This window comes from Drosophila ficusphila, unplaced genomic scaffold (genome assembly GCF_018152265.1).
Source record: "Drosophila ficusphila isolate 14025-0441.05 unplaced genomic scaffold, ASM1815226v1 contig_791, whole genome shotgun sequence".
In the NCBI taxonomy this organism is placed as follows: domain Eukaryota; kingdom Metazoa; phylum Arthropoda; class Insecta; order Diptera; family Drosophilidae; genus Drosophila; species Drosophila ficusphila.
The window spans coordinates 2,242,847-2,269,734 of record NW_025064737.1 but is presented as its reverse complement, the minus strand read 5'-3'; the positions used below and the strand labels follow the sequence as shown (position 1 = coordinate 2,269,734).

The 26,888-nt window shown below is 43.0% G+C and overlaps 7 protein-coding genes across 9 annotated transcripts in view; 4 read left to right on the top strand and 3 right to left on the bottom strand.

Moving 5' to 3' along the window:
- The first annotated feature begins 1,790 nt into the window (after positions 1-1,790).
- Positions 1,791-2,704, top strand: LOC108091743. Its single transcript, XM_017191087.1, has one exon. The coding sequence runs from the start codon at positions 1,870-1,872 to the stop codon at positions 2,608-2,610; it is 741 nt and encodes a 246-aa protein (XP_017046576.1). The 5' UTR covers positions 1,791-1,869; the 3' UTR covers positions 2,611-2,704.
- Positions 2,705-3,586: 882 nt separating this feature from the next.
- LOC108091826 (farnesol dehydrogenase-like) lies at positions 3,587-5,632 on the top strand. The gene is made up of 2 exons (XM_017191204.1): positions 3,587-4,209; positions 5,240-5,632. Exons 1-2 carry the CDS (start codon positions 3,637-3,639, stop codon positions 5,417-5,419), a joined length of 753 nt encoding a protein of 250 aa, XP_017046693.1. The 5' UTR covers positions 3,587-3,636; the 3' UTR covers positions 5,420-5,632.
- A 35-nt stretch (positions 5,633-5,667) lies between these two features.
- On the bottom strand, positions 5,668-12,279 carry LOC108091783 (protein dispatched). Its single transcript, XM_017191138.2, is given in 8 exon segments — positions 5,668-6,767; positions 6,892-7,747; positions 7,750-7,871; positions 7,943-8,581; positions 8,650-9,195; positions 9,998-10,089; positions 10,311-11,318; positions 11,738-12,279. Coding segments are annotated over 8 exon segments (3,657 nt in total). The 5' UTR covers positions 11,894-12,279; the 3' UTR covers positions 5,668-6,529.
- LOC108091786 lies at positions 9,204-10,159 on the top strand. The gene has a single exon (XM_017191144.1). The coding sequence runs from the start codon at positions 9,281-9,283 to the stop codon at positions 9,977-9,979; it is 699 nt and encodes a 232-aa protein (XP_017046633.1). The 5' UTR covers positions 9,204-9,280; the 3' UTR covers positions 9,980-10,159.
- Positions 12,280-12,556: 277 nt separating the features above from the next.
- LOC108091785 (evolutionarily conserved signaling intermediate in Toll pathway, mitochondrial) lies at positions 12,557-13,898 on the top strand. The gene has a single exon (XM_017191143.2). It carries the CDS (start codon positions 12,646-12,648, stop codon positions 13,879-13,881), a length of 1,236 nt encoding a protein of 411 aa, XP_017046632.1. The 5' UTR covers positions 12,557-12,645; the 3' UTR covers positions 13,882-13,898.
- Positions 13,899-13,961: 63 nt separating this feature from the next.
- On the bottom strand, positions 13,962-18,040 carry LOC108091784 (GTP-binding protein 2). Of its 3 annotated transcripts, none has more exons than XM_017191140.2 (4): positions 17,796-18,040; positions 15,498-16,170; positions 14,549-15,426; positions 13,962-14,482 (listed from the first exon to the last, which is right to left on the bottom strand). In XM_017191140.2, the coding sequence occupies exons 2-4, from the start codon at positions 16,159-16,161 to the stop codon at positions 14,210-14,212; spliced, it is 1,815 nt and encodes a 604-aa protein (XP_017046629.1). In that variant the 5' UTR covers positions 16,162-16,170; positions 17,796-18,040; the 3' UTR covers positions 13,962-14,209. The 3 variants fall into 3 exon arrangements, with proteins under 3 accessions (XP_017046629.1, XP_017046631.1, XP_017046630.1); XM_017191142.2 differs by lacking the exon at positions 17,796-18,040 and adding an exon at positions 17,438-17,609; XM_017191141.2 differs by lacking the exon at positions 17,796-18,040 and adding an exon at positions 16,721-16,979.
- A 697-nt stretch (positions 18,041-18,737) lies between these two features.
- LOC108091806 overlaps positions 18,738-26,888 on the bottom strand; it is a gene marked incomplete at its 5' end in the record, with an annotated part of 81,602 nt that continues 73,451 nt past the window's right edge. The window contains 3 exon segments of the mRNA XM_017191171.2: positions 18,738-21,778; positions 22,310-22,548; positions 23,110-23,268. Of these exon segments, the coding sequence (XP_017046660.2) occupies positions 21,104-21,778; positions 22,310-22,548; positions 23,110-23,268 (1,073 nt within the window).

Below are 26,888 nucleotides of genomic sequence, written 5' to 3'. Positions count from 1 at the left end.
TTTTTAAATTTTATTTTTGTTTGAAGAACATTTTGGAGAAATTATATTTTATATTTAGTACTTTACATAAACAATCACAAAACAATAATAAATTGATACGAGTTTGTATTTCAGTCTGAGATAATACAGTGACGACTTTGCCCCACCCGTTGAGTGACGACAATGCCCCACGCGACATTTTTTGATAAAAACATGAATAACAAATCGAAACTCGAATCAGGTGTTACACAACCTACCATCTCGTGTTCGCCAAACATTTCTCAACCATAATAACTTACCTTTATACTTCTTTGATCGAAAATGTACTTGGAAGAAAAACAGTTCTGCGCCGGAGAAAAATTACTTTTGAGGCTCCGAAACACTTTCTGATGAATAAATAATTATACATAACCTATAATTCTACCAAACTCCGTCGGTAATGTAGGAATAGTGCAATACACTTACGCTAAAAAAATTGGGTTGGTAGCCCTTTTATTTTTTAAAATAATAGCGAGTGACGACTTTGCCCCACTGCAGTGGTCGGGCTTGTATGGAACCGCGGCCATAAATACTTCTAGTTGTGCTATCGCTATGAAACTTTCACAAAAAATCTATAAAAATATTAATAATACAATATAAAAAAATTTACCGGATCGTACCACTATATCCTATAGCTTCCATGGGAACGATTGGATCAGTGGTGGCGCTTTGATGAGAGAGCAGTCCTAAAATATTTATAATATTTATATTGTAAGTTATTTACAAGCACTTTACTCTTTTCAAGAATATAGCCGTTTTCTATAATATTCGCTTCTATACCTTCAATCAATATTGTTCGCCTTTCGACGGCGCTACCCACTTCGCTGAACCATGCATTAAAAACATATGAGAATACACACTTATAAGAAAAACCTATTCAATTTTTAAGCAAAGGAATAAACAAAAGAAAAAAGAAATAAAAAAAAAAGGAAATCAATAAATGAAAAACTGTTTATAAACACAAACTCAAAAGACGAAGACAGCGCAAGACGAAGAACAGCACAATAAGCCCACGAGCGAAAACAAATTTTTGTAGTGCAAAACTGACCCTGAAAAAGTTAAGACGGTGTTAGAATTTTTAAGATTTTAAGTACATCTGCAAATTTCTGCAAAAAAAATTTACACATTTATTATCTTTAGAGCCAGGCAAACACATTGGTATACAACTTATTTGTGGATTTTTGTGGCGTCACTACTAAAACTTTAGCTAAACATAAAAAAGACGTTCAAAATATAGACAAAAAACATGTATTATTTCAAATTTATATAACAAGAACAGTTTAGCAAGTACGTGTTTTTATAATATCTCAAATTTTAGAAAATACCTTCAACTTCAAAATCCATTACAAATATTTTAAATTTGGACACGTAATAAATGAACTGACCTCTTCAAAGTTCGGTTTTGCTATGAAATGTTCGCGATGCGCGCAAGCTGCGCTGTGCAAATGAACACCTTCTTACAACTTTAATTCTATTTTTAAAAAGAACCGTTAGATTTACATAAAAATAAAGTTTGCCATCAAGAAGTTTGGACAATTTAGAAACGATTTGTTTACTTTTCGTACATTTTTGTTGTTATGACTTTTTTTATTTTTGGCCTATGGGCGCAACCACTGTGGGATGGAGTGATAACATTTATGTAGGTAGGCTAAATTTCAAATGCAGTGTATTCTATTTTTAAAAATCAGTTAAAATCGAACAAACAACCAACAGTGCTCGATAACTGTATGTATATTTTCAGTTTAGAACATAGCAGCGTGCCATAACTTAATCATCTTTATAGCAAGCTAAAGATTTGTTAAGCCACTCAGAAAACACAGAAACACAAAAAAATAAGAACAATTTTCCGCAATGGCTCCGAAAGCTCAAGACACAGGCTTGGCCGAGATGGACTTGATATTTCTGGACGCAATTCTGCCGAGGTGCTTCAAGGACATTACCACCCACAAAGCGTTCTTCAAGGACTACTCGGTCGACAAGCCGAAGCGAACCATTACCGCCTTTCGGCACCAAACGGATCCTGCTCTGATTTCGGGACACTATGCCAACAACCTGAAGGTGCGGGGCCAGGAGTTGAAGACCAGGACATGGCCGAGGTCCATGGACTGGCGCGAGGAGTACGCGCAGTTCGTCAAGAAGAACAAGTGGTGCAACGAGGAGATCTACAAGCTGTTCTTCGTGAATCCACCGATTGACTACTTCCTTATCAGGGAATACCTCAGGGATCTGCTCAACACCACTTACATATCGGACTACTCCCCCAACAGCTACACGTCGCTGAGAAGCCAGCGAAGACACGATGTCGCCCCCAACTTCGACAACTTCAACAACATTGACTACCAGACGACCTACGGCAACTACCACAATCGCATTCAGGAGGAGAATCCGTTCAAGTCGAACCTCTTTTCGGAACGAGAGCTAAAACCCAAGGAAATGAAAATCGGGCAGTTCACCAAGGAGATGCGCAAGCTGTTCACCAAGTACAATCTCACAACCTACTACGAGACGATCTGCCTCCCAGCCTTGATAAAGGCCAAGGATGGGATAATGCCATCGGGACCGATCGATCGCTACACCCTTCGCAAGCATTAAATTTAACTTGAATTTCACAATTTTTAAAACGTTTTTAGGCCATATTACACTAATGATACACTAATTTTAAATAAAAGAAAGCAACTTAAAAGTAGAAAAGCGCCTTTAATATGTTCCTATTTCTATTTGATACAAGTTGGTTCCCTTCAATCTAAAAATACACCATGATTTTTCTTATGATAAAATGGTATGGGAGAATTTAGCTTTCAAAGATTATACTTATTAAACATAAATAAAAATTCTCTTTGGTTTATATTCTCACGTACACACCATTAAAATAAGCACTGCTGGAACTTTACTAAATGAACACAATATCAGCATGACTTGTTGCTATTTAAATCAGTTAAAAGCTCCCTCTCTTAACAGTTGATCAATGAAAATATTAAGAGGTTTGACTATGATGTCGCGTAAACAAACAATTTACTGATAAAAATGGAAATCATTAATTAAAATTATTTTCCAGCATCGAACTATGTTTGAAATTAATTTTGAAAATCAATTATAGTTATAATCACTTATTTCTACAATTGCAAAAATATTACTTATACGACGCAAAGGACAGCTCAAATGTTTTCCTTTAAATATGAATTATGAATTATGAAATATGAAATGTTAGCTTAGACTTATAATTAAAATAAGCTTATTTAATTTTAAGCTTGTTGTGTTTTACATATAATACTATTGACTCTATTTTCTTAAGAGCAAAAATGAATTTTTTTTTTGAGCACGCCCTGCATATTCTAGATATTTCTGTGAAAATTTCGTACTGTGGGGTAATCTCTCCTCGCCCGATGACAGGTCATATTAGTGCCAATTTTCGATCGAATGAGTTGCTGAAAAATCTTAGTCTTAGATGATAAGATAATAGACTCTCTTAAAATAAATAAAATGCGAGCAAGAGCTTTCGTTGCTAAAAAGCTACATCTGTTTATAAAAGAAATGATTCTCTGAGCAGAAGCTCAGTTAATTCGCGAGTTTGAAGATCGAAACCCCCATACGGAAACAATATCTACAATATCTAATAAAATGGATCGGTGGTTGAATCGCGTTGCTGTGGTCACGGGAGCCAGTTCTGGAATCGGATCTGCCTGCTGCAAGGATCTGGTGGCCAAGGGCATGGTTGTCGTGGGATTGGCCCGTCGAGAGGAGCGCTTAAAGGAGCTGAAGGAATCGTTGCCGGCGGATCAACAGGCCCGCTTCCATGGCCGCAAGTGTGACGTCAGCGTGGAGCAGCAGGTGGTCGAGGCCTTCGCCTGGGTGGACGAGACCCTCGGGGGAGCCGACGTCCTGGTGAACAACGCGGGCATTCTCACCCAATCCAACATCACTGATGCAGACAATGCCGCCGACATGCGTTCCGTTCTGGACACCAATGTCCTGGGTTTCGTTTGGTGCGCCCGCGAAGCCTTCAGATCGCAGCAGAAACGGAACATCAACGATGGCCATGTGGTGGTCATCAACAGCGTATTGGGTCACAAAATTCCCAATATGCCCGGTTTCGGCTTCAAGATGTACGCCCCATCCAAGTTTGCCGTGACCGCTTTGGTGGAGGTTCTACGCCAGGAGTTCCAGGAAAAGAAGACGCAGACTAAGATAACAGTGAGTCCAGTGACTTAATCCGTATTTTTATATTTATGCAAAGGACTTTTGTAAAAGTCCTAGCTTATTTCTATTATTAAGGTAACTTGATGCCGGTGGGTTTAACGTTTTTTATTTTATTATCATAACCTTTAAAATTAAAAAAAAGACCGAGTAAATCAAAAAACAATATCTATTGAAACTTTACTTTGTGGGAAAGATAAAGTTGTTTATTTAGCAATCACACAATATCTCAATGATAACTTCAGTGACATCATAAGTATCCTTAAATAGTGTTTAAAGACATAAAAATGCATATATTTATTGCATTTTGGAGTTAAATCATTCAAAATTACTTTAAATATGTTTTGGCAATACTTGCTCGAAATAGTTTCTTACAAATATTAAGGGCTGAGAAAAATATGGTTGAAAAAGTAAGAAAATATGTATGTATAGGCGAAAAACCGCTAAAAATATGAAAGAAAAACATTTGTTTTAATCACAGGTACTGAAAGAATATCAATGAATAATGGCATGCTTTTGTAAACTTTAATACGCTGAAAACGATCGCACGTACTTCAAATATCCGTATTCTGTCTTCGTGCCTTGAATAGTAGTATTGCTTATCATAATTTCGCTGATGACTTCCAATGTTTTCAAACCATGATTACTGCTGTAAACGAATTTAAATTATTTAAAATATTCTGAACTTACGAATGGCTGTGAGATTGGTGCTGATGGATGTACAAGTTTTGTACAGCTTTTTGATGGCTACTGGAATGCAAGCGAAGATGCACTTGTTGAAAGCCAAATCGCTTTTGATCTTAGCACCCAGTAATTATCCATCAATAAAGTTCCAAAATATAAATAAATTGACGATAAGAGCTCTCGAACTATTTGAATAACTATTTTATATGTAAATCAATATTTTGGTCAGCTCACGAATATTGGAGTAGAAGAACCATAAATGGGAAATCTTCATACCATAGAAAATCATTTTAGCCTATGCCGATGTTTATTAGACCTAAATAATAAAACTTTCTATTCATAGAGCATTAGCCCTGGAGCTGTCGACACAGAGATTATTGACCCAAAAATCAAGGAGACCGTTCCGAACTTCCCCATGTTGCGTTCTGAGGATGTGGCTGATGCTGTTTCGTATTGCATCCAGACGCCTCCCAATGTGCAGATCCACGAGTTGACCATTAAGCCGATCGGCGAGTCCTTTTAAATGTTGCCTTAGTGGAACTGGACACTTCTCGAACCCCAATGATGCATCATCAATATCGAAATGAGGAGTAGCTCCTACTGAATAACACATTTTGCATATTTTGATTGAAGTAAATATAAGAAAACTATCATGTGATTAACAAAGAGAAATTAAATAATTGCGTTCCCAGAACGGGAAGCAGTTGCTACGAATAAAAACCTAAGTTTTAAATTACTTGCTGGGTAATAAATATGATTAACTTGCCATAATTATTTTAAGAAGTTTTACAAGTAACATTTATTAAATCACTTCAACACATAAGTTCAATAAAGGAAGTACAGGGCCTTTTAGTTGCAGGTAATTACAATACGTCATGGTTTGGGGTTATAACACTATGTCTGTATAAACACCGATTTCTTTAAGTTTCTCACCTTCTGTATCACAGTTACATGGTTATTACAAACGTGAGTGCGTGTATGTTTGTTTTTTTTGTGGTTTGTTTTGAACGCATACAACTAGGATAGACAACACATTTTTCTGCGCATACATGTACATATGTAACTATCATATAAAGTAACTACATCTTGCTGGCGCCCACAAAGCGGTCCAACTTAACATCTAATAAAAATCCGGAGTATAAATAGTTTTGATTACAGTTAAGTACATAAACAGCGTTGAAACGTTTGGCTAAAAACTAATAATACCGTCATCGTACAGTCCTACCGACAAAGACGTACCCAGTACCTCCGCTAATTGCTTCAGTTTACAAATTGTATTCACTTGGCTGGAGCATCAAACGTGCAATAACAAAATAATAAAAGCATATTGCAACCGTCTGAAGTCTTTTGGAAATAGCACACTAAGGAGAGTTTACAAGATTTCGCTTCGCTTTGCTTAAGTCTACCAAGTACAGTTACACATATATCTAGAGTATATCAATGTAGAACTCACACAACGTACATATGCCTCGGTCCGCACATTTTAAAACTAAATATGCCGACACATGGTTTGTATATGTTTATATAAATGTATCTCGGGCAGGCCTCTGAGCCGCCATACCCTGTATAAAAATGCAGTTGCCTGATTCCCCTTGGCAACAACAACGCTCGCTGGCCGGCAATAGTAACTAACTCAATTGGATGTAGACGGATACGTTTGATATTTGCTCTCGCGCAGCGACTGGAACGAGTGCTCGAAGTCTCTCGGCAGCGAGGACAGTGCGTGGGCGCTTTCGGTGCCCGAAATAGTTTTGATCAGGCTGTTGGAGTTGAGCGACTCCAGCTCGTGTGTCTCGGAATTGGCCAGCTCCACTATGGCCGAGCTTGTGGGGGTCAACAGTTGCTCGCTGGCGATCACCTGGCTGGGTTTCCTGCAGACAAAAGAAGTGCATAGTTTAAGAACAAAATTGAAACTGAAGAGCTTGGAACTTCAAATAAAGTTGTTTTTATCTTCAATATCATGAAGTATTTATCAACCTAATAAAAGTTGCTTACCGGTCGTAGAACTTGCTGCTGGCGCTGTTTCGCTTGCCCCACAACGGCCACTTGAGTTCCAGAAAACCGTGCTGCGGACCAGCCACGCGCAGCAGGCTCATCAGGAAAAAGGTGGCGTAGAACCAGCTGACGATCATGACCACCACCAGGAAGACGCCGATCTGTATGTAGGGCAGTATATTCGACGCCATCATGATGCCGCCGGCCAGTCCCGTTGTGGTGGCCGCCATCACAGTGGGTCCAATTATGCGGGAAAGAACAAACTGAGTGGCGGCTAATCTCTCCTTTACCGGCGACATCCGGTAGTGGATCCCATAGTGCAGACTAAAGTCCACAGCCAGTCCGATGGCCGTGCTCACCGCGATGCTCTCCAAAATGTTGAGCTGCCAGCCTAGCAGGATAAGCACCGCCACCGTGTTGAAAATGCTCAGCGACACGGTTAGTACGGCGTAGATGGAAATAAGTATGTTGACCGTAAAGCATAACAGCACCACCAGCGATGCAGCCATGGCCAGGCAAATGGCCACCAGGGTGTCATGCGAAAGTGTGTCCTGCACATTGTAGAACTTTAGGTCGCTGGTGAACCATCCGCCTTGCAGTTCCGCTGGTGCAGTGGTCAGCTGCTGCTGAAACCAGTTCTCAACAGACTCGTAGAACTGCTTGATATTTGCGTAGATGGTACTGTAGGCCACATTGGATTCAAACTCGATAATCAGGACTTTGGCCGTCAGCGGTGTGAACGATCCGTTGGTGCCGTACTCTGCGCTCTCGTTTCCACCCATTCCTAGGTAATCCTCCGCGTCCAGTCGAGGAGCTTCTGCAAACTTGGGTCCTGCCACGCCGGGCCGAAAAAAGTGGTGTCGTACATGTTGGATATGCTCTGTGGCAAGCAATGCTCGAATATGTGCGGGTCGAAGGGAAACTGGGCGTCGCAGCAGGGCGAACGATCCCTCCGCGTAATGTCCATATCATCGATGCATCTAGAAAACAAAAGCGTTTTAAAAAGCATTCTCTGGCTCTCTCTTTTAACCTCCTTCAAGGTGCTGCTCACCTGCGCTTCATATAATCGATAAGGTTTTCAATAAAACAATTGGGCAGCAGCATTCCCAAGGTCTCTTTGTAAAAGGGTTGCTGGCGCACACTCTGGCAAAAGTCAAGGATCCAGAGTTGCGCCGGCCTGCTGGATATATTAAAATTATTGTCGTAGTGTAGGTTGCCGTAGGAATTCGGATTCGTGTAGTCGCCATCGTCCACTGCCTGGACGCCCCAAACGAAGTGCATGTGCATCTTGAAGTTCTCGTACGCCTGCAACGGCTTCTCGAACCAGAACTGCTGCTTCAGGCTCGAGTACATCTCAAACGGATGCTTTGAGACGAAGAGCTGGAAGTGCGATTTCTCCGGCAGCTGGAGTCCTGGATACCAGAACACAATGACGGCGCTGGACGCGCCTAAAGCTCCAAAGATAAGCAGCCACAAAAGAGCGTAGTTCATGATGCTGTGCGTAATGCACTCCTCAAACATTATGCAAAATCTATTAATTGACTTTTTGCAGGCGTGGATCAGCTTCTGGGACATCGGGTGCCTGCAGGAAATCCTGGTGGCAAAGAGTCGTTCCATGATGGAGACCGAAGCGGGAAGCCAAGTGATCATAAGCAAGTAATTCGTCACCACAACCGTTCCAGCGAAAACTCTGAAAAAAGCAAAAGTCCGAATATAGTAAATTCAACTTTAAATAAGGAAAATAAGAAATAATCTCACCCGAAGCACTTGATGGCCGTTATGGAGCTGCTGTAGGAGGCGTAAAATGCGCCGGCGGTGGTGAGCGAGGTGACGAACATGGAGGCAGCAGCGTGCCTCATTGTCAGTGCCATGATGTTCTCCAACGACTCTGTGTGATCGCTGAGCTCCAGGGGCGTGGGCAGAGCACTCTGGGACTGTGTGGACAAGGTGCATCGGTTGCTGAACCTCTCGGCCAGCACACACTGCCAGATTTTGAGAAATAAAAATACGTCGTCTGCTCCAATGCCAATTATCACCACCACGGCCAGGAGGTTCATGTAGGGGAAGAACTCGAACTCCAAGACGATGGCGTAGAAAAAGTACGCTAGTCCCAGCGAGAAGCAGATGGCGATGCACGACATTAGGGTAATGAAAGCCGATCCCGTGTACAACCAAACGCTGGCCATGACGAAAGCCCCTCCAAGGGAAACCAGCCAGACATCCGTCAGCAGCAGCTCGTTAAAGAGCTCGTTCTCGAGGCCCAGATCCATGGCGATTACCTCCACAAGTTCGTTGCTCAGCTCCCTGCGAAATCAGTCAGATATTCAATTTCAAACAGAAAACCAAACAAAAAAAATATTATAAAAAAAAACCAATAAAAAATTGCAAAATGGATTCAGCGGAGAGAGAAAAGCACTTGATAAAAATGCTAATGCCTAAGCACAGGGAGCTGATAACCACCAGCAGAGCGGACTATGTGGACCATACCGGAAAAGCTGTTTACACCCCCCCTTTCAAGATGAAACAAGAAGATCCCTCCCTGATAAGTGGCCACTGTTTCGGGAACTTAAAGGTTTCTGGTCTGCAGGATATAACGAAGACGTGGCCCACTGCAATGGACTGGCGCGAGGACTACGCCCAATTCGTGAAGCGTAATAAGTGGTGCAACGAGGAGATCTACAAACTGTTTTTCGTGTCTCCGCCAGTGGATTTTGACCTTCTCAAGAATTATGTTAAGGACTTGCACAAGTCGGTTTATATGTACGACTACTCGCGCAATAACTTTTCATCTTTTGCAAGCCGGCGGTCTGAAAAAGTTCTAAAATACGAGGGTGGGGATTATTTGACCAACTATGGCTGCTACTACAATAGAGTGCAGGAAACGGAACCATTCAAGAGCTGGTTGTATCGTGAACGTGTCTTAAAGGACCTGACGCTGGACAGAATCGCCGTCGAGCTGCGCAAATTGTTTACCAAGTACAATGTGACCACCTACTTCGACACCATCTGCGTACCAGCTTTGATGAAGGCCAAGAGCGGCATAATGCCTGTGTCGCCTATTGATCGGTATCAGTTCCGCAAATACTAGCTACTGGTTTGTACTCACACGTCTTCCCATTCGTGGAACAGAGGTAGCACTCGATTGGACTGCGCCACCGGCACAAAAATCATGGCGTATTTCAGGTATACGTTGGAGTCCTAAAAAAGAAAATGTAATTAAACGCAAGCCTTAAAATATATTCAAACCCTAAAAAATATTCAAATGAAAGTTCATGGGTTTCAGTTATTTGGTAGAGGTAAATATAATTAAACTATAAACTATATGTTAAAGATACTGTAAGGATATTTTGGTAGCAACAAGTTAAATAGCATCTACAAATAAGATTCAATCAAACTTTCACGTCTAAAAACGGACTCACATTCGATTTTATGAAGCTGAAGTCAGTGAGAAAATTCAGGACGTTAAAGACAATATTAAGTCGTTTGCACTCTTCAGGAGCACGACAGTGCGGAATCTCGTTGCAGTGGTTGTCCATCTTTAGGTCGTGGAAGTACTCGTAGCAATTGGAGAGCAGGGTCTGCAGCGAGGTAACATCATCTGCGGTGAGGTCGAAGCAGGAACTTTTGTTCGCCAGCATGGCGGCGTAGTTGGGCAGCGACCACGGCCGACAGCATTCGGTGGTGAGCATCTCCGGTTCGCAGAAGGCCCGGTAGCTGGGCACCTCGGTGATCTGGTCCTGCAGCTGGCACATGGCCAGCAGGCCGTTCAAGTCGAACAGCGAGTCCGTGGCGTTGGGGCCGATTCGCTGGACCACAAAGTGGGAGTACTCCTTTCGCGGCGAGGAGTCGCAAAAGAAGCCCTCGATGGGCTGGCGACGGTGCACGTCCGCCCAACCGTCGGTGGGCAGGGTGGCGGCCTGTTTCAGCAGCCGCCAAGTGCTCTTTTTGGTCTGCACCCGCTCCCGGTGCTCGTCCTCGTCCACGGACGTGGTGTTGTGTCCATACTCGATCTGCTCAGTGCGTCGTGTGGGTTCCAGAGCGGACGAAGCGCTGTCGTTTGTGATCTCGTAGTCCCGAAACACTCCGCTGTCGCCCATCCAGGTGTCCACGGCATGATTCGCGGTTGGAGCGCTCGTAGCCTTCAGCCGCTTCTTGAACTGCATCACCTTTTGGGCCACATCGTGGTGTTCGTGGCTGCTCTGATTCTGCTCCTTGCGCCGCTTGTTCTTGTTTCTGTTTCTGTGCTTGTTCTTGCGGCGCTTGTGATTCGGATGCAGCCTGGTTTCCACAAAGCCCAGTTCCACTCGCCTTTTCTCCCACAGATCCGATGGGTTCGAGAAGAGCATCCCGTGGTGGTCGGTCTCCTGCAGCAGGTTGTACCAGGCCGTCAGCCGATTTCCTATCTTGGTGCCGCGCGTTTCGAAGCCCTAAAATTTAAAAAAGAGTGAGTAATATAAATGATATTCATGAGTCGGAAACATATTAAATATTATTAAGGACGTCGACTATGAAATTAAAACGGCTAATCACAGAAAATTGTATGTCTTATCAAAGAGAAAGAAAAAAAGTTTAAAAATCGTTTTAAAAAATGATATATTTTTTTGTTTAACTTTAAATACTTTTGATAACAATTAAAAATTAAAAAATGATTGACTTTAGTAGTACTAATAGCTAATAATAAGTGTTTTGGAACATTGCAGTCAATGTTTGTATCTTTAAGTTAAGGTCAAGAAAATAGACCCTTTCTTTCCATAAAATATATACATAGCTTGCTGAAATTATTTATTAAATGTCCACTCATGATAAATGTTCTTTAATTTTTAAAAGAAAAATAACTCATGCTCACCAATGTGGGATCGCTGAAGTCGGGCATCTTATTGAGGACGAGCGCCACTATGATGCAGGCCACGCAGTAGACGGCGATGGACACGACGACCAAATATGGACGTCTGGCCAGGACGTGGTAATACCAGTTCATCCTTTCCGAGTCGAAGCACAGCATGTCAGTCGGGTGTAGTAACTTCAGCCTCTTGGCATAGTGGGGTCAGCCCCTGCTCGACTTTCTTTTTCAGAGCATTTTTGGCGGATGGAACAGTCTCAAATAACCTTGGGCTGGTGGGTGCTCCTTGGGACCGAGCCAAATTCTATTGTTTTGCTTCTGGTATAGATACTCTGCCTCGCAATCAGGAGCTCCACTTGTTGGATCCCATTTTGCTGTGAGGCGCGCCCGTGCAAATAACTCAGGGTGTTCAAAACCAACTAAAACAACACAAAAACAACCAAAAACTATGCGAATAAGGATAATGCAGAAAACGGTGAAATAACAACAAAAAGCAGCACAAAGGATACACTGAGGTCTGAGCCAGTGTTGAACAACCCAAGCCATAGTGATGGTTTTTTAAAAGAGGCAAAAATCAGCTGTTTCCTGGCTGAGTAACCTAGAGATAAAGAACTTAAGTTGATATAAGACTTTTTTTGGTTCAAGAAGGGATAATATAACCCCACTGAAATGCAAATGCATTCAATTGAGTTTAACATTTTTAAATGCTTGATATTAATTTTAAAGCTTCGACCTAGTGAAATCCACAGCACAAAAACCCGCTGAAACACAAACTAGACAGGCTCCCAACACAGTAAAACATATGTCCAACCTGCAGTGCTGAGAAATGTGAACTAGTTTCGCGAACTGGCTCTTCTGCAATGTTTTGTAATCGTATTTACAAAATACTTTAAACGTATTTTTATAAATAAGAAATGCTGCGTCGCGCGCAGTGCTTGCTGCGACTGCACAGCAGTGGACGCCAGTCACTAGTCACCCGACTTCGGTGCTACTCAACGGATGAGGGGAGTCCCAAACAGAACCCAAATCCCAATCCGGGGGCCAAGAAACCCGGCACAAAAAACCTGCCGGCTGTGAGGAATCCCTTCGCTACGGCGCAGGACAGGACGAAGAACACCTACCTGACCATGGTGGAGATCTTCCAAGAGCGCGACGTTCACCGGCGCAACCACGTGGAGTTCATTTACGCGGCGCTCAAAAACATGGCAGACTTTGGGGTGGAACGAGATCTGGAAGTCTACAAGGCTTTGATTAACGTGATGCCCAAGGGCAAGTTCATACCCACCAACCTGTTCCAGGCGGAGTTCATGCACTACCCCAAGCAGCAACAGTGCATCATTGACCTCCTCGAGCAGATGGAGGACTTCGGCGTGATGCCGGACTGTGAGATGGAGGCCATGCTGCTGAACGTGTTCGGCAGACAGGGGCACCCGCTCCGCAAATATTGGCGCATGATGTACTGGATGCCCAAGTTCAAGAACCTCTCGCCGTGGCCCCTGCCCGACCCAGTGCCGGATGACACTCTGGAAATGGCCAAGCTGGCGCTGGAGCGCATGTGCACGGTCGACCTGCGATCCAAGATCACGGTGTTCGAGACCAGCGAGCTGAAGGACGCCATAGATCAGACGTGGATCGTGAGCGGGATGAGTCCCGAGCAGGAGAAACTCCTGCGGGAGCATTCGCGTCAGAAGGCTCTGTACATCGAGGGACCCTTCCACATATGGCTACGAAATCGGCGGATCAACTACTTCACCCTGCGCGCCGATCCAGACCCCGAATTTCTGTCTCAGTTGGACGAGCGGCAGCTGGACGAGGACGACGTCTCCCACATCGATGTGCCTTTCTTTGGTCGAGCTCCTCCAAGGCGACACAACCAGCTGGGAAAGCTGCGCTCTGTCCACCAGCAGGACGATGGCACCATCTTGGCCATCTGCGCCACGGGCACCTCTACCAAGGACTCCCTGCTCTCGTGGATTCGCCTGCTGGAGGCGAACGGAAATCCCTCCATTGGGGAGGTGCCTGTGCTCTTCCGGTTCACGTCCACAGTGCCCGCCAAGTCCGAGGAGATCGAGGGTGGTTCCACCGTGCCAGCAACAAGGGATAGCACGAGCAGTAATCCAGATGAGCAGCCGAGCAGTAGACGAGAATAAACCAATTGTTGAGCTAACTTGCGTGTTTCTGTGGTGCTTCAAACCAGTTTTAATGTCCCAGACAAAAAAACTTCAATCAATATTGTATCTTTGTGTCGCGATTTAATGATGTAGGAGTAATTAAGGAGGTTTTAACACACAATTTCCGATTGTGAGCCGAGCTTAAACGAAAAATCACAGAACCCGAAACTAAGTGTACAGAAGATCTGCCTAGGATTTAACGCATCTTTCTAACCGCTATTTAAGTATATGTACATGTCATCCGTGTTTGAGATATATAGTTATGCAACTGCAACTACCAAGGCGATCGGCTTTCGGTCAGGAGACTCTACTTTGTGCCGGTCTTGTTGACGGGAAAGACCTGCGTAACAACTCCGATGCCCTTGCTGGTGCCCTCGCGGAACAGGATGCGCATTCCAGGGCGCACATACTCCGGGTGGCCGACGAACTCGAACATTACCGAGGCACAGTCGTTGGTGCCCAGCCGCTCGCCGCCCATGATGCCGCGGATGACCGCCGTCTGGCGAATGCTTCCGATGTGCACGGTTGTCTGGAAGCCGACGTAAATGGCCGTGGCGTGGAACAGCACAGACACCTTCGCCTGCAAAAAAAAGTTTGTGAAATATTAGTTACTTACTTGCTACTCATCGGCAAAGTCTGAACTCACCTGAAAGAAGTAGGTTCCGTAGGGCTCATCCACGTTATTTCCTATGTCGCCCAGCAGCACCATGCCACTCCGCAGCGTGGGCAGATCCTGGTCCAGAGCGAACGAGAGGGAGGCGCTCTGGCCAGCTCGAACCACCCGGCAGGGAGCCTTGTTTCGGTGAATGGTGTTGACATTGACGGGATGGAAGCTTCCATCCGGCAGAGGGCCGATCTTCATGGGCATATTCTCGGTGAGCACGCCCTGCACCAGCAGGCCACCTACCACGGGACCGACGTCGGAGACCCGGAAAATCTCATCCACCTGGAACTCGCAGGACTCCTGCTCGAGGCGATCCTTCTCGGCATTGCTGATGCCCGGCGATAGGACGTAGAGAAACTTAGTGACTAGATTGAGGCCAGTGCCCGTGACATTCGAGACGCAGAAGATGGGCACGATGTTCTCGGAGACCTGGTTCGACCCGGCGGAGATGGCCTCATCCGTGTTGGTCACCACGAAGGGGACCTTCCGGCAGCCGATGGTGGTCAGCAGGTTGCACAGCTCCTGCACCGTGGCATCCGGCGATGTGATGTCCGTCTTGGTGACCAGCACGAAGAAGGGCATGTCCAAGGCCCGGACGATGGCCAGATGCTCCTCGGTGGTGTCGTTGCAGCCGCTGCCCGCCGAAACCACCAGCATGGCGTAGTGGGGCGAGTAGCCGCTCAGCGCTTGCACGGTGGTGCGCATGTAGCGTCTGTGCCCCGCCAGATCCATGAAGGTCACCAGCTTGCTAGATCGGTCGCTTATCTCCTCCGCCGTCATCATCTCATTGTACTTGTAGTTCACCACATTGCCCAGCGCGTCGAAGCCGAGGGTCTCGTGGGAGATGCAGGAAGTGCGTCCTAAAGGGAATGTTAAAATGGTTTTGGAGTAAAATGAGATATGTATTTGGAAGAATTAAGGCATTCATTACCTGACTGAATCTCGTGCATGTGCCGGAACATGTTTAGCCGGGCCCTGCCGTGTCCGTTGTCCAACTCGTCCTGTGTTAGAACGCCCAGCAGGGTGGACTTGCCGGCATCAGCGCCTCCGAGCACCGCAACCCGCACCTCGATGTTGTGCTGGTCGTCGGGAATCTTCCGCACCAGGACCTCGGCCACGGCCCGTCGGGAGGCAATGGTCTTTCGCCGGAGCACCGAGGTACTGGCTCCCAGGCTGTGGGCCATCTGCTTGAGTGTGGCGAGCGAGGCGTTCATGTCCTTGTCGCTGAGGCCCTGCAGGTAGCCGGCATCGGAGACGCCGATCTCGTAGATGGCCTCGCCGTTTCCCTCCCGGAGCCGCCACTTCATCTGGGTCACCAGATGCTCGAAGCGCTGCTTCGACGGGTTGACCAGCTTCAGCTTGTACTCCACGTTTCCGAGCTGTGGCTCCGGCGGCAGCATTCCCTGCTCGAAGTCGAAGATCAGGTTTCCCCGCTCGGTGGGCACTCCGCCCACCAGGCGGCACTCGTTGGCATTGGCGTCCGTCTCATAGTCGCTGCTGCTGCTCCCGCCGCCGCTGCTGTTGCCATTTAGCTCCGGCTCCTCGTCGAAGCCGTCGTCCTGGTTGGGATCAAAGAGACTCAGGAAGGACTCCATACTGTATGGCTAAAAAGGAAGTACATACATATGTACATGTTTTAAATGAGTACATTTTCGTGAGAGGAAAAAAAGCAATTCATTTCACTTTAAACAAAGGAACGTTTTGTTTCAAAAAGAAAACAAATTTTGGGCCAATTGCGACATCGGAAAGCAAACATAAATACACAAACAGATTTCTGAACAGCTGTGGCTGAAATAATAGCTTTCAGATACATTTACACAAGTCACCGATTATTTAACATCTTAAATCATCTGTCCTAAATAATTTAAGCGGAAGTACTATCTTATCAATGGGAATAAATAAGATTTCTTTGAGGTTGTACTAAGTATGTCCTAAATATTAAATTTTAAAGGTGATATTTTTTTTTAACCGCAACCGATTTGCTTTTGTGTATCTATGAAAATTGAAATTTTCTTGGTTTGTTTTTTTGACCGTCCTCTTTGACTTGCAGCGACCTTGAAACGCTTGTTTATGTTTGCCACGACGTTTGCTTTTGTTTGGATACACACGAACGAGGTGAAAAACGAATTGTGCGACAAGTTCCAAACATCTTACCAGATATTCTCAACAATTGGCTCACAAAGCAAACCACACGAATGGTTTGATATTATTCGTTATATTAAACGCAAGAAACGTTCCCTATTTGCGCGCGGCGCTGGCACAAAATATCGATTTTGGCTACGCTTTTCATTTGCCCAGGTCGAATTTGTTATTCGGCTATCTGGGTTCTGGGCACTGTGTACAGGGGCTTTCCGCTTTCGGCTGTCTTTCGATTTTGTTTATAACCTGCTCCGCTTTGTGCCCGCGAACGAATGAGTGTGCAAGCCAAAGCACAATGAGAAGGCCCGAGTACATAAACTGTTTCAAGAGCTTTCGCAATACCCTACAATCGAGAAGTTCGGGGAAGGAAGAACCACAATAGCATTAGAAATAGGATAGGTCACTTTTTGTAGGTAATAATTCTATTTCACAAAGTATTATTTAACATCTGCTTTTCAAGTAATCATAAAATGTGTAAAATTATAGAATACAAAATTGGAAAATGAATATGCGTAAAAAAATTTTAATGTCAGGCGTTTTGTTTTACTTAAACATTTGGTCACCAAGTGAAACTTATTATATGTACATATTTGAATTTATTTTGTAAACACCAAATACTGCGTCAGAGCTTATAAGAAATACACAATTTTACAGAGGCGGCACGTTTAATTAATGAAAAATCAATCGCCTTTTTCGACAAAATAACGCAAAATAAAAAACTAATAAACATACCGTTAACTTTTAAATTATAACTGTTAAAGGAAGCGCGTGTTTAAGTCGACCAGACGCAAACTTTTCGGCGCCTATTTTAGCCAGCTTTTCGCGTCTTGTCCTCGCAATGTTTGTTTCTCATCTGATTTTCTACACAAGCGTTTTTGTTTTGATCGGATCAGCTGCGAATGGCGTTATGTCTCGAAATTGATTGCGACCGATTCGCGGAAAGCTCTTTTTGTTCGAATAACTACCGTACGCGCCAGCAACAAAAAAAAATGCGAGCAGATCCAAGCGAGGGTGGGATTTCACCAGAAACATAATTCGCTATGCGATTTCATCAGCCAAACGGAAAACCATGTCAATGCACTCCACTCACGTTTGAAATTGTTCCCAGGAACTCGTTTCTGATGCAATAATCTGCAGTTGCGTGCGTAGATCTTCAAAGGCCTTTTGGGTGTTTGTATCTATTTTAATTCACGTTGCCATGGCAATTTTGCACTTTGTGTGGTTGAGCATTGTCAACAAACTCTATAAACGACGGTGGAAGCCAAATAAAGCCAAAATAAACGTAAATAATCCTCCTACATTTTGTGACAGAAACAAACAGATGTTTATGCTCGCCAGGCGTTAGTTAATTTTGGCAACCCTTTATCCAAGTTCAGTGCGCGTTTATCAACACTTCTAACGCTGTTGCTTGCCACTGTGAATGGCAAACTATTTAAATTCAAATCTTAACGTTCAAAAGAATAACGAGATTCAATATTAGATTATCATATTAAATATCGAATGGCCAAAGGTTTCCAAGGCCTTTTTTCTGTTTTTTTACTATATTGATTTAAGGCTACTTATATGTTTGCAAATTACTTTCTGTTTTTAAAAATTACGGAAAAAAGATTTGAAAGTGTACTTTCCAATTTGCAACCCAGAAAATCTATAAAGATTACTATTTATATGAGCTTAGGCTTTAAAAAATATGGTTACAGCATTTTCTGTATCATTAAATGGTTTTACCAACATTTAAATTATTTGTGATTATTTTTTTCTTGTAAAGATTTTAAAAAAGAAAAAAAAACCTAGCCGATATTAGTTGTTTTTTTAAATCATTTTAAAAGTTAAGAAAAGACTTTAATTGCTTACCTTAAATAACTTCAATAAATATCCTTCCCTACACATCTTTTTAAAAATGTTTTTTTGAACAAAAAAGACTGTGCAAAATGTTTAATAGTTACCTATTATATCTTATATCTTCAAAATTATAAAATATAAGTAGGAAACTATTTTATTAAAAACCTCGCCCACAATAACAAACTCAGGTTGATTTAATTCAAACTCATTGTATTTTCATTAATATGTTTACGATTTATTTCTTATCATTAACATTATTACTTTATCACAAATATTTTAAGCATTTTTACATATGTAGTTAGTTACAATGATGTGTATATGTTTGTTGGGGGACTGCCTGTATGCATGTATGTACAACGGCGGCCTCTTTGAGGCTCATAAAATAGTTTGCTGATCTTGATGCTACAGGTTGGGATCGTTTAAAAATTTCCACTACTCGCACTCTTTTTGGATATCTACAGCGGGGACCTTTTACTATTTGTAAACCTGGAGGAAGTTTACGATTTGCTCTATCAGTTAGCCTGGTGTGCTATAACTTTTACATTTAAACAGTATGACATTACATTGAATTCACTAAACGCTATTAATGATTAGCTTAACTAGTTTTTGTTTTCCATTACCGTTTTCGTTAGAAGTCAAGACGTACATTGAAAAGAATCGCCCAACTGATAGCCCTTGTCTATGATATAGTCTCTCTAGCATTATTTTCTGGTTGTCATTATGATATGCTAATGCCTTGATAACAATTGCCAATGAACAGTGAACGGTGATTGGGGAAGATCCGCCCCCATTTGAACTGCCCAAAGTGGCCAACCCAATCGATGGCCCATAAATAATATCAAGATACATTCGTTGTGTGTTCTCTCAGGTCCAACTGGTTGAAGTCCGTCAATGAGGTGTCGGAAGTGTCCGAAATCGGGCTCATCAAATGGCCATTGGCTGGATTGGCTGGATTGGCTGTGTGCTATGTGCTATACGCCTTTTATCCCGGTTCGGGCCGACCCGCATAAATCATTTTATTAGCTTATTAAAAACTTTTCCATTTATTGTCATCGTTTTGCGCTATCGTGCGCACAAATCCGTGCCCAGTTCTCCAGTTCTCCTCGCGCTTATTGTGCTCTATACCCATTCAATCGCCCGTGAGCTTATTATCGGGGATGGGGATTTGGATTGTGACGGGGAATGGCGAATGGAGGATGGAGGATTGTGGATTGCGGACTGCGTCGCATATTTTTCTAAACTTTTCTTTATTGCTCACTTGTTGGCCGCCTCCCCTGCTAATGGCAGTGGGAAGTGGGCAGAATGGGGAGCGGATTGGGTTGGGCTGCTGGGCTGGCTGCCCATTAAATTCAAATCTGCTGCTGCTTTTGGCGCGTGTTTAAAAGTTAAATAATGACCGGCACTGGGCACGCAATGGCGCAAGACGTGTCCAATATAACTTTTCCTTTTCGGGTCGGCCTGACTTTGATCTCGGGCTGCGATGGCAGTTCAAATAGTTGCGGCTTGGTTTTTTTTCGGCTCGGGCAGAGGGGATATGTTTTTTTGGGGGATATGTTCTCCTATTTTAGCCGGGACAAACGGATTCAACAACGAGTTTCTTTTTGGGGGAACTCTGCTCCCAGCATCTCGCTGAGTTGGGGGCTTGGAAGATTAGTTTCACCTTGGGGAACACCCCTCAACGCACTGCTGGGAGCAGACTCCGATCTACACCAGTCAAAAGTATACAGTATACAAGTACGACTACGATTACACTTAGCTTAAACATTTACAAACGAACGGAGACACAGACACACGCATTACATATACATTTCGTACTTTAGCTACTCTCTAGATCTAGTAATTACTCCTAAGCGACCTCGCCGAACAGGGTTTCCATTATCAGTTGCGGCCAAATTGGTGGTGAAAGCAACAGGTTGGTTTCGAAAATCACAAATTGATGGAGAGAATTCGGTAACAACAACATTGAGCATAAAGAAAAAACATATTCGTGCTTTGCCTATTCAAAATATTCAATCACCTTTATCCTATATTTTTAAAAGATCTATATTTAATATTGCAAAAGAAGTTTGTCCTTTTTTAAGTGACTCAAAGTTAAAACTCTTCTGCGAAATCGCTTATATTTTGTGAAAAGTCATACAGGCAATTAAAATGATCTTATTAGTTTTTTAATAGTTGTTATAATTTCATTGACTATTTTTTTTTTGTTTTCGAGAGAGAGAAAATGCTTTGAATACTTCAAGAAGCTTTTAGTTTCGGAAACCACCGGTAAGCCTTCAAAATGATGCACTCTCGTTAAAGTAAATAATATTGTAAGTATCAGAAAACCTATAAAAGAAAAACCATCCTTTATTTGCTCTTTAAAAATTGTTTTAGCGGTTTGCGAAACCCCCTCTCCACAACAATTTGACCGCAACTTCACATGACTAGTTAGTAGTTCGCTGCCTCTATGATTCGGCTGTGGGTTTTGGGCTACTGCTGTGCGCCAGTCTTTTGGTTGGATGCCAGGATGCCGCGATGCCTGGGTGCCAGGAGGACCGGGTGAGTTCGGAGGCCCAGTGCTTAGACGCAGCTCTCGGGTCCTGGCAGAGTGTCGGTGATGATGTGGTTGCGACCTGCCGCCGACTTGTGCGTGATGGTGTTGAGCTGCGACGGCGAGAGGCTCGTGCCGGCGGCCATCACGGATCCCATTCCCGCCGCCGGACCTATTCCCATGCCCCCAGCCACGCCCACTCCCACGCCGACGCCCATGCCGAGACCCAGGCCCATTCCCTTGGGTAGCGTCATGTGCACAGCGGGCGGCTTATTGAGGCCATAGTCTATGAGGCTGCTGGTGGTCAGGTAGTCGGCCAGGTTGAGCGGATCGTGGCCCCGCTGGGGAGCCATGTTGTGGGGCAGCGTGTGGTGCAGGTGGGCGGCATACGACCCTGCCCCCGCGGCCCCATTAGCGGCCATCGCGTTGCTCACCGTGCTGCCGGCGGAGCTGAGGGTGCTGCTGCTGCCCCCCGTTCCCGCTCCTCCTCCTCCTCCTCCTCCTCCGGCTGAGTAGCTGGCCATGCTCAGGCCCAGCTGCTCGTAGCGACTCAGCGTGGGCATCGCGTCGTAGAGGAGCGGAGGCGCGGTTCCACCGCGGCCAGTGGCGCCACTGCCCCCCACTCCTCCCGCCGCCGGGTCGTTCTCCAGCTTCAAGGTGCTGGACTGCGACGGCGGGCTGTTCAGGTGCGGCGCATTCGCGTCCTGCAATTAAAGTTGCGTTAGAAGGATATATAGATGAAGGGAGAACAATGTTAAAGCCGGTAATCATAGGGAATTTATTAAACATTTAAATGCAAAAATGGGTAAGAATAAAGTTGATTTAATTATCAACAAAATTGTTTAGAAAATATATGACATAATCATAGAAAACTTTATTAAACAAATTCTAGTCAAAAATTTAAGAGTCAAAAGATTATCTGCAGCAAGAACAACAATTAGAGAAGTTTATGAAGTCGACGAAGTCAAACGAAATGATTATTATTTGTCTAATTTTTTTTTGCAGTAAATACTAGTAAATACACCACTAAGTTAAGTAAATTAAATAAATAAAGTAAATAACTAGACAAGATCAGAATAGTTTAGATATTATTTGGCTCGGCTTAGCTAAACGAGCAATTGTTTTTCGCAGTTCGTATCTTTAGTCCTGCCAATATTAATAAAAGTCCCCGCACCACCGGCTATATAAGTGGCGCGTTCGGAGGGCAACGCCTCCTCCTGGCCACGGGCACTTACATAATCCGCGGTTTTGTGGCTCCCGGAGTTGCCGGTCATGGGAGCGGCAGATGCACCGCCGCACAAACCACTCGGCCGATTTCCCAGCGGCGACGAGGCGTCACCGCCAGTTGTTGCGCTCTTCTGGGCGCTCAATATGTCCGGCTGCTTCTCGATCCCCTGCTTCAGGGTGTAGGCCACCACCAGCCGCTGGTGGCCAGCTCCCGTTTCCAGAGGCGCCGTCACCGTCACATCCATGCCTGTCGGGAGGAGAACATTAGCACATTGGATGAAAATGGGGTTACCCTGGTTCAAATACCCTTGAGAAGTTACGTTTTGAACAAACCTAAGGCCACATCGCGCCTTATGAACTAATCTAATAGAATCTAGGTAATTGCTTGATGTCTTTAGTAAAATATTTTATAAAAAAATAAGTTAACCCTTTAGATGTGCTAGTCAAATTAAAATGGATAAATTTACGCAGGGCTTTATTAAATCTAAATACTTCAAATAAAAAGAATAGGTTGTTTGAAATTATTGTTTTTGTACAATGAGGTGTCATATTTATACTAATACGGCACTTGTGAATTTGAAATGTTTAAAAATGTATAAGCGAGAAAATGTGAACAAAAACGCAATATTTTGTTTTAACATTATGTTATTGAATGGTAAATTTGATACTTTACCAGTTGCATTTAATCTGACAGAAACCTGTCATAATCAACTATTTTGTATCTAGTTTTAAGAGCAATTCAGAAAACCCCAAACCACAGGTGAAAGGATCCATATCTAGTCTGCTATCCATGGTTGTATTGACTCACCCAGGTGCTTGTCCTTGTCATCGCACATGTTCCGCGCTCCTTGGCCTCGACGTCTGCGGATGGCGATGACCACCACGGAGAGGACCGCTATGCCCACCGTGAACAAAGTGCCGGCCAAAAGGGCAGCCAGGGGTAAAATCGACAGGCCAATGCGACCATCTGCGAAAAGGATCGGAAATAAATGGAAAAACGATTAGGATATTGCAGCGGGGCATGTGTCTTCATATCTTTCACGTTACAGGTATCCGTACAGGTGTCTCACACCGCATAAATAGCAATATTGACATTTAATTGAGCTCACAAGAAACCACTCAGCTTATTCCATATCATAAATATAGTCAGGTTTATTGTTTACGAAGCCGGAAATCAGAAGATAAAATACTTTTTGCAAAACTAATAAAAAAAAATTGCTTGTGCAGAACAATTTAAATCCATAAATCAAAAGCTATATAAACAAAACCAAGTGCTGATTCGATCTAGTCTTTTTAATCAAAACTTTAGGAACTGTCTTTTAATTGCTTGCTTATATAGTAAAATATGACGTAGTTTCACTAGGTAAATGAATGCCTTTAGTTTTCATTTCAGGTTGTATATCAATTTTGAGAAATTTGAATTTGAATGTTTTTATGTTTAAAAAATCCATTGTAAATAAAAAAAAAACACCAGGCCTATGATACTTTTGGGTTAAGTTAATTTGGTATTGAACCACACATTCATAAAAAGGAACTCAAACACCTGAGTGTGAACTTTTATTGGCGTGTTTGTGGTCTACGCAAAAATTGATTTATTTTTGTAATTTCTCCTATCCTTCGCTTTTAAAAGCATTTATTGGAATTAAGTTTTTTTGTGGACAAGCTAGAGCGAGGCGATGAAACAAGAAATGCATTCAAGTGGTTTAAAAAGACAATATCAACTACAAACTAAATATTTGCGTGTTGTCATTAAGTGTAATGAAAATCTTAAGTGTTTATTAAAGTGCTTGTTATTATTTTTTTTTAAGTTCTTGTATCAATTTAATGTGAAAGGTAATATGATTTGAGTGTCCCAGTTAAAGCAGAGTTTGTAAAACATGTTAGCGTGCGTTTATGTTCTTGCGTTCTGATGACGAAAGCAATATTCGAGTTCTTTGTTTGACTGAATTCGATAAATAGCCATCGGTCGTCGAGGGTCCAATAAACTGGATGCGGCGTTGGCCACTTCACTGACGCTGGCCCAGCTCTTTTCCAGCCGGGAAGCAGGCATCCGGCCGGCTCACGCAGCATATACATATATCGGCCGATACTTACACGCCCCCACCCTCCCCCAATTTGGCGTCCATAAAACGCATGCCGCATGTCAAGTGGCTGCCACAGGCAGTGGTGCTTCAGCCAGTCGCAGCTTAGTTTGTTGTATTTGCGATGGCTTTGGCGTCAGCGCTAAGCATTTCAATTAAAATCCGTTTGCTGCTGGATTTTCGGGTGATTTGGGAAAATCGTAATTGAATATGCATTACAAGGCCGCGCACACACTGCGTATACGCAACCTGAGCGATGCGACGCGTCGCCCGCTTTTGTACACTATGTACATTCCGCATTCAACAAATCGTGCGCGCCTGCGGATATGCAACGCAGCATTTCAATAAGCAAATATCGGAGCAGACCGAGCCAGGAATCGCAGATACAGGGAAAATCAAATAAGCGGAACAGGCAAAAAGCAAACGCAGGTACACAACAAACAAATGACGATAGTACGATGAATTTCTTTAGTCAGTAAATAAAAATAAAAAGGAAAATCATTAAAGTTTCACTTTCAAAATAACCTTGGCTGAATTAAGTATTTCCATTTCCATTTAAATATAATAAAAATTGTATCGTTATTAAAGATGGATTAAGTCTTTTTAATTTTTTATTTTTATACGAGAGTATCATTAAAGTTATAAGTCCCAGCGAAAGTCTGGTTTTATGCGGTAGTTACTGTAATAACCAAACGACATGCTACCAAAATGCTCCGTAATGGGAAGGTAATGGCTGGGTGGTGCAGACTGTTGCTAATTTATAAACCTGGGCCTGTTGTCAGCCGAAACGCCAAAGTTGCAAATCAATAAATATTCTTTGGCTGCTGCCGCTGTGCCAAATGTTGACGAAACTGCGCCGCTGGCGAAATTGCTCATTTATGCATGGCTGCGTCTAAGCGAACACATCCGTACATCCGTACATCCGTACATCCGCACATCCGCACATCCGCACATCTGCACAAAATACATACTCTAACTCCCACGAAACACACCCATCAGCCATCGCTTATGTCCAATTTGTAGTGGGTTGTAATTGCTGGCACATGACTTTTAAAAAAGCACAAATGTATGTGTTTGTATCTGTGTGCTGGGCCATCCACCGCGTTCAAAATGTGAAAGTTAAAAGTTTTTTCTGCTTCGATTTGTGTAGTTTATTTATCGAGTTTTACCAAGCTAAAAGCATTTTTGGTCGGTTGTTCTCTTGATGAAATCCCAAGCAATGATGGAAAAAAAATGAGGGCTTAACTAAAAACAATCAACAAGGTCATAGTTTTTTAATTTGAGTCATTGTATTCATATTTCACTAAAACGCTTTAATTTTAAGAGTGCTAAGTCAAAGAAAATACAATAATCAAAGTAAATCTGTGATTAAAAACGCATATGTGTAACATACATTTTTTTTTTTAACAATTTTGTTTAAATTAAAATCTTTCTTCTTGTTATTTTCCAAGATAATTAAAGTATACTCGTGCATTTGCTTTTTTTCAAAACCTATGCTATTTTTCTTTGATGCACAAATATTATTTAATTAATTAAAGTATTTTATTGATTTATATTTGAATATTTGTATTGTATTATTTTTTCCATACGAAAGAATTATTTAATTGATTAACTCTATAGGCAAATGGGTCAAATGGTGTTAAATAGCTGACTGCATTTGATTAAAGCTTCTCCGAAAACTAAGACCAGCCAACTAACGAGCTGGCGTTTATTGTTTATATTTTTAATTAGATCGGGCTCAATGCCTGGCAGTTGCACCCGGCAACCAAACCCTGATTTGGGACAAGGCATCAATCATGAATGTTATTTGCATGTCCCGATTTCGGAGGGTTTAACTAATTTCCAAATTGGGATCGCACACATTTTGTTCGGCTGCATAAATACGCTTTAAAAGGCAATCTCACCATTCATTTCTTACCGCTTATCCGAGCAGATAAATAAAGTGTTATTTAATTTTGGTGTGCTCATGTAGCGTTCAAATTATGATTTATGAATCGATGCGCAGATTGGCGAGCGAGTGAATTAAATTAAATGCCAAATTTATTCATTTTATTCAATGCCATGTCGGGGTGGGAATAATTCATTATTAATTCAACGTTCCGTTTGACACACAGTCAAACGCACCACACGGCGGATACGCAATTTACTATCTCAATTATGGAATGTGAAGAATTGGCACTAAGACCGGCGCACTTCTGCATGCGAGTGGGCGAGAGGGTGAGTAACATTTTCGAATTATCCACTCCGGCACAAATCCCCAATCGCATCAGCGAACCCAACACAAAGGGCATAAAGGAATAAAAACCCGAATCGAGCAATCGCTTGCCAAATAAAATGTATATTTGGCAGTCAGGAAGAGGGCACTTGAAACAGAAACACAAACTGAAACTGAAAAGGAAACCGAGGAGCGACGACATGGCACACAAGACGAGATGCCAGAAGAAAAAGAAATTTAATTTAAATATAAGCACCCTGGCGTAATGAAATTTTCACACTTGTGCAAATA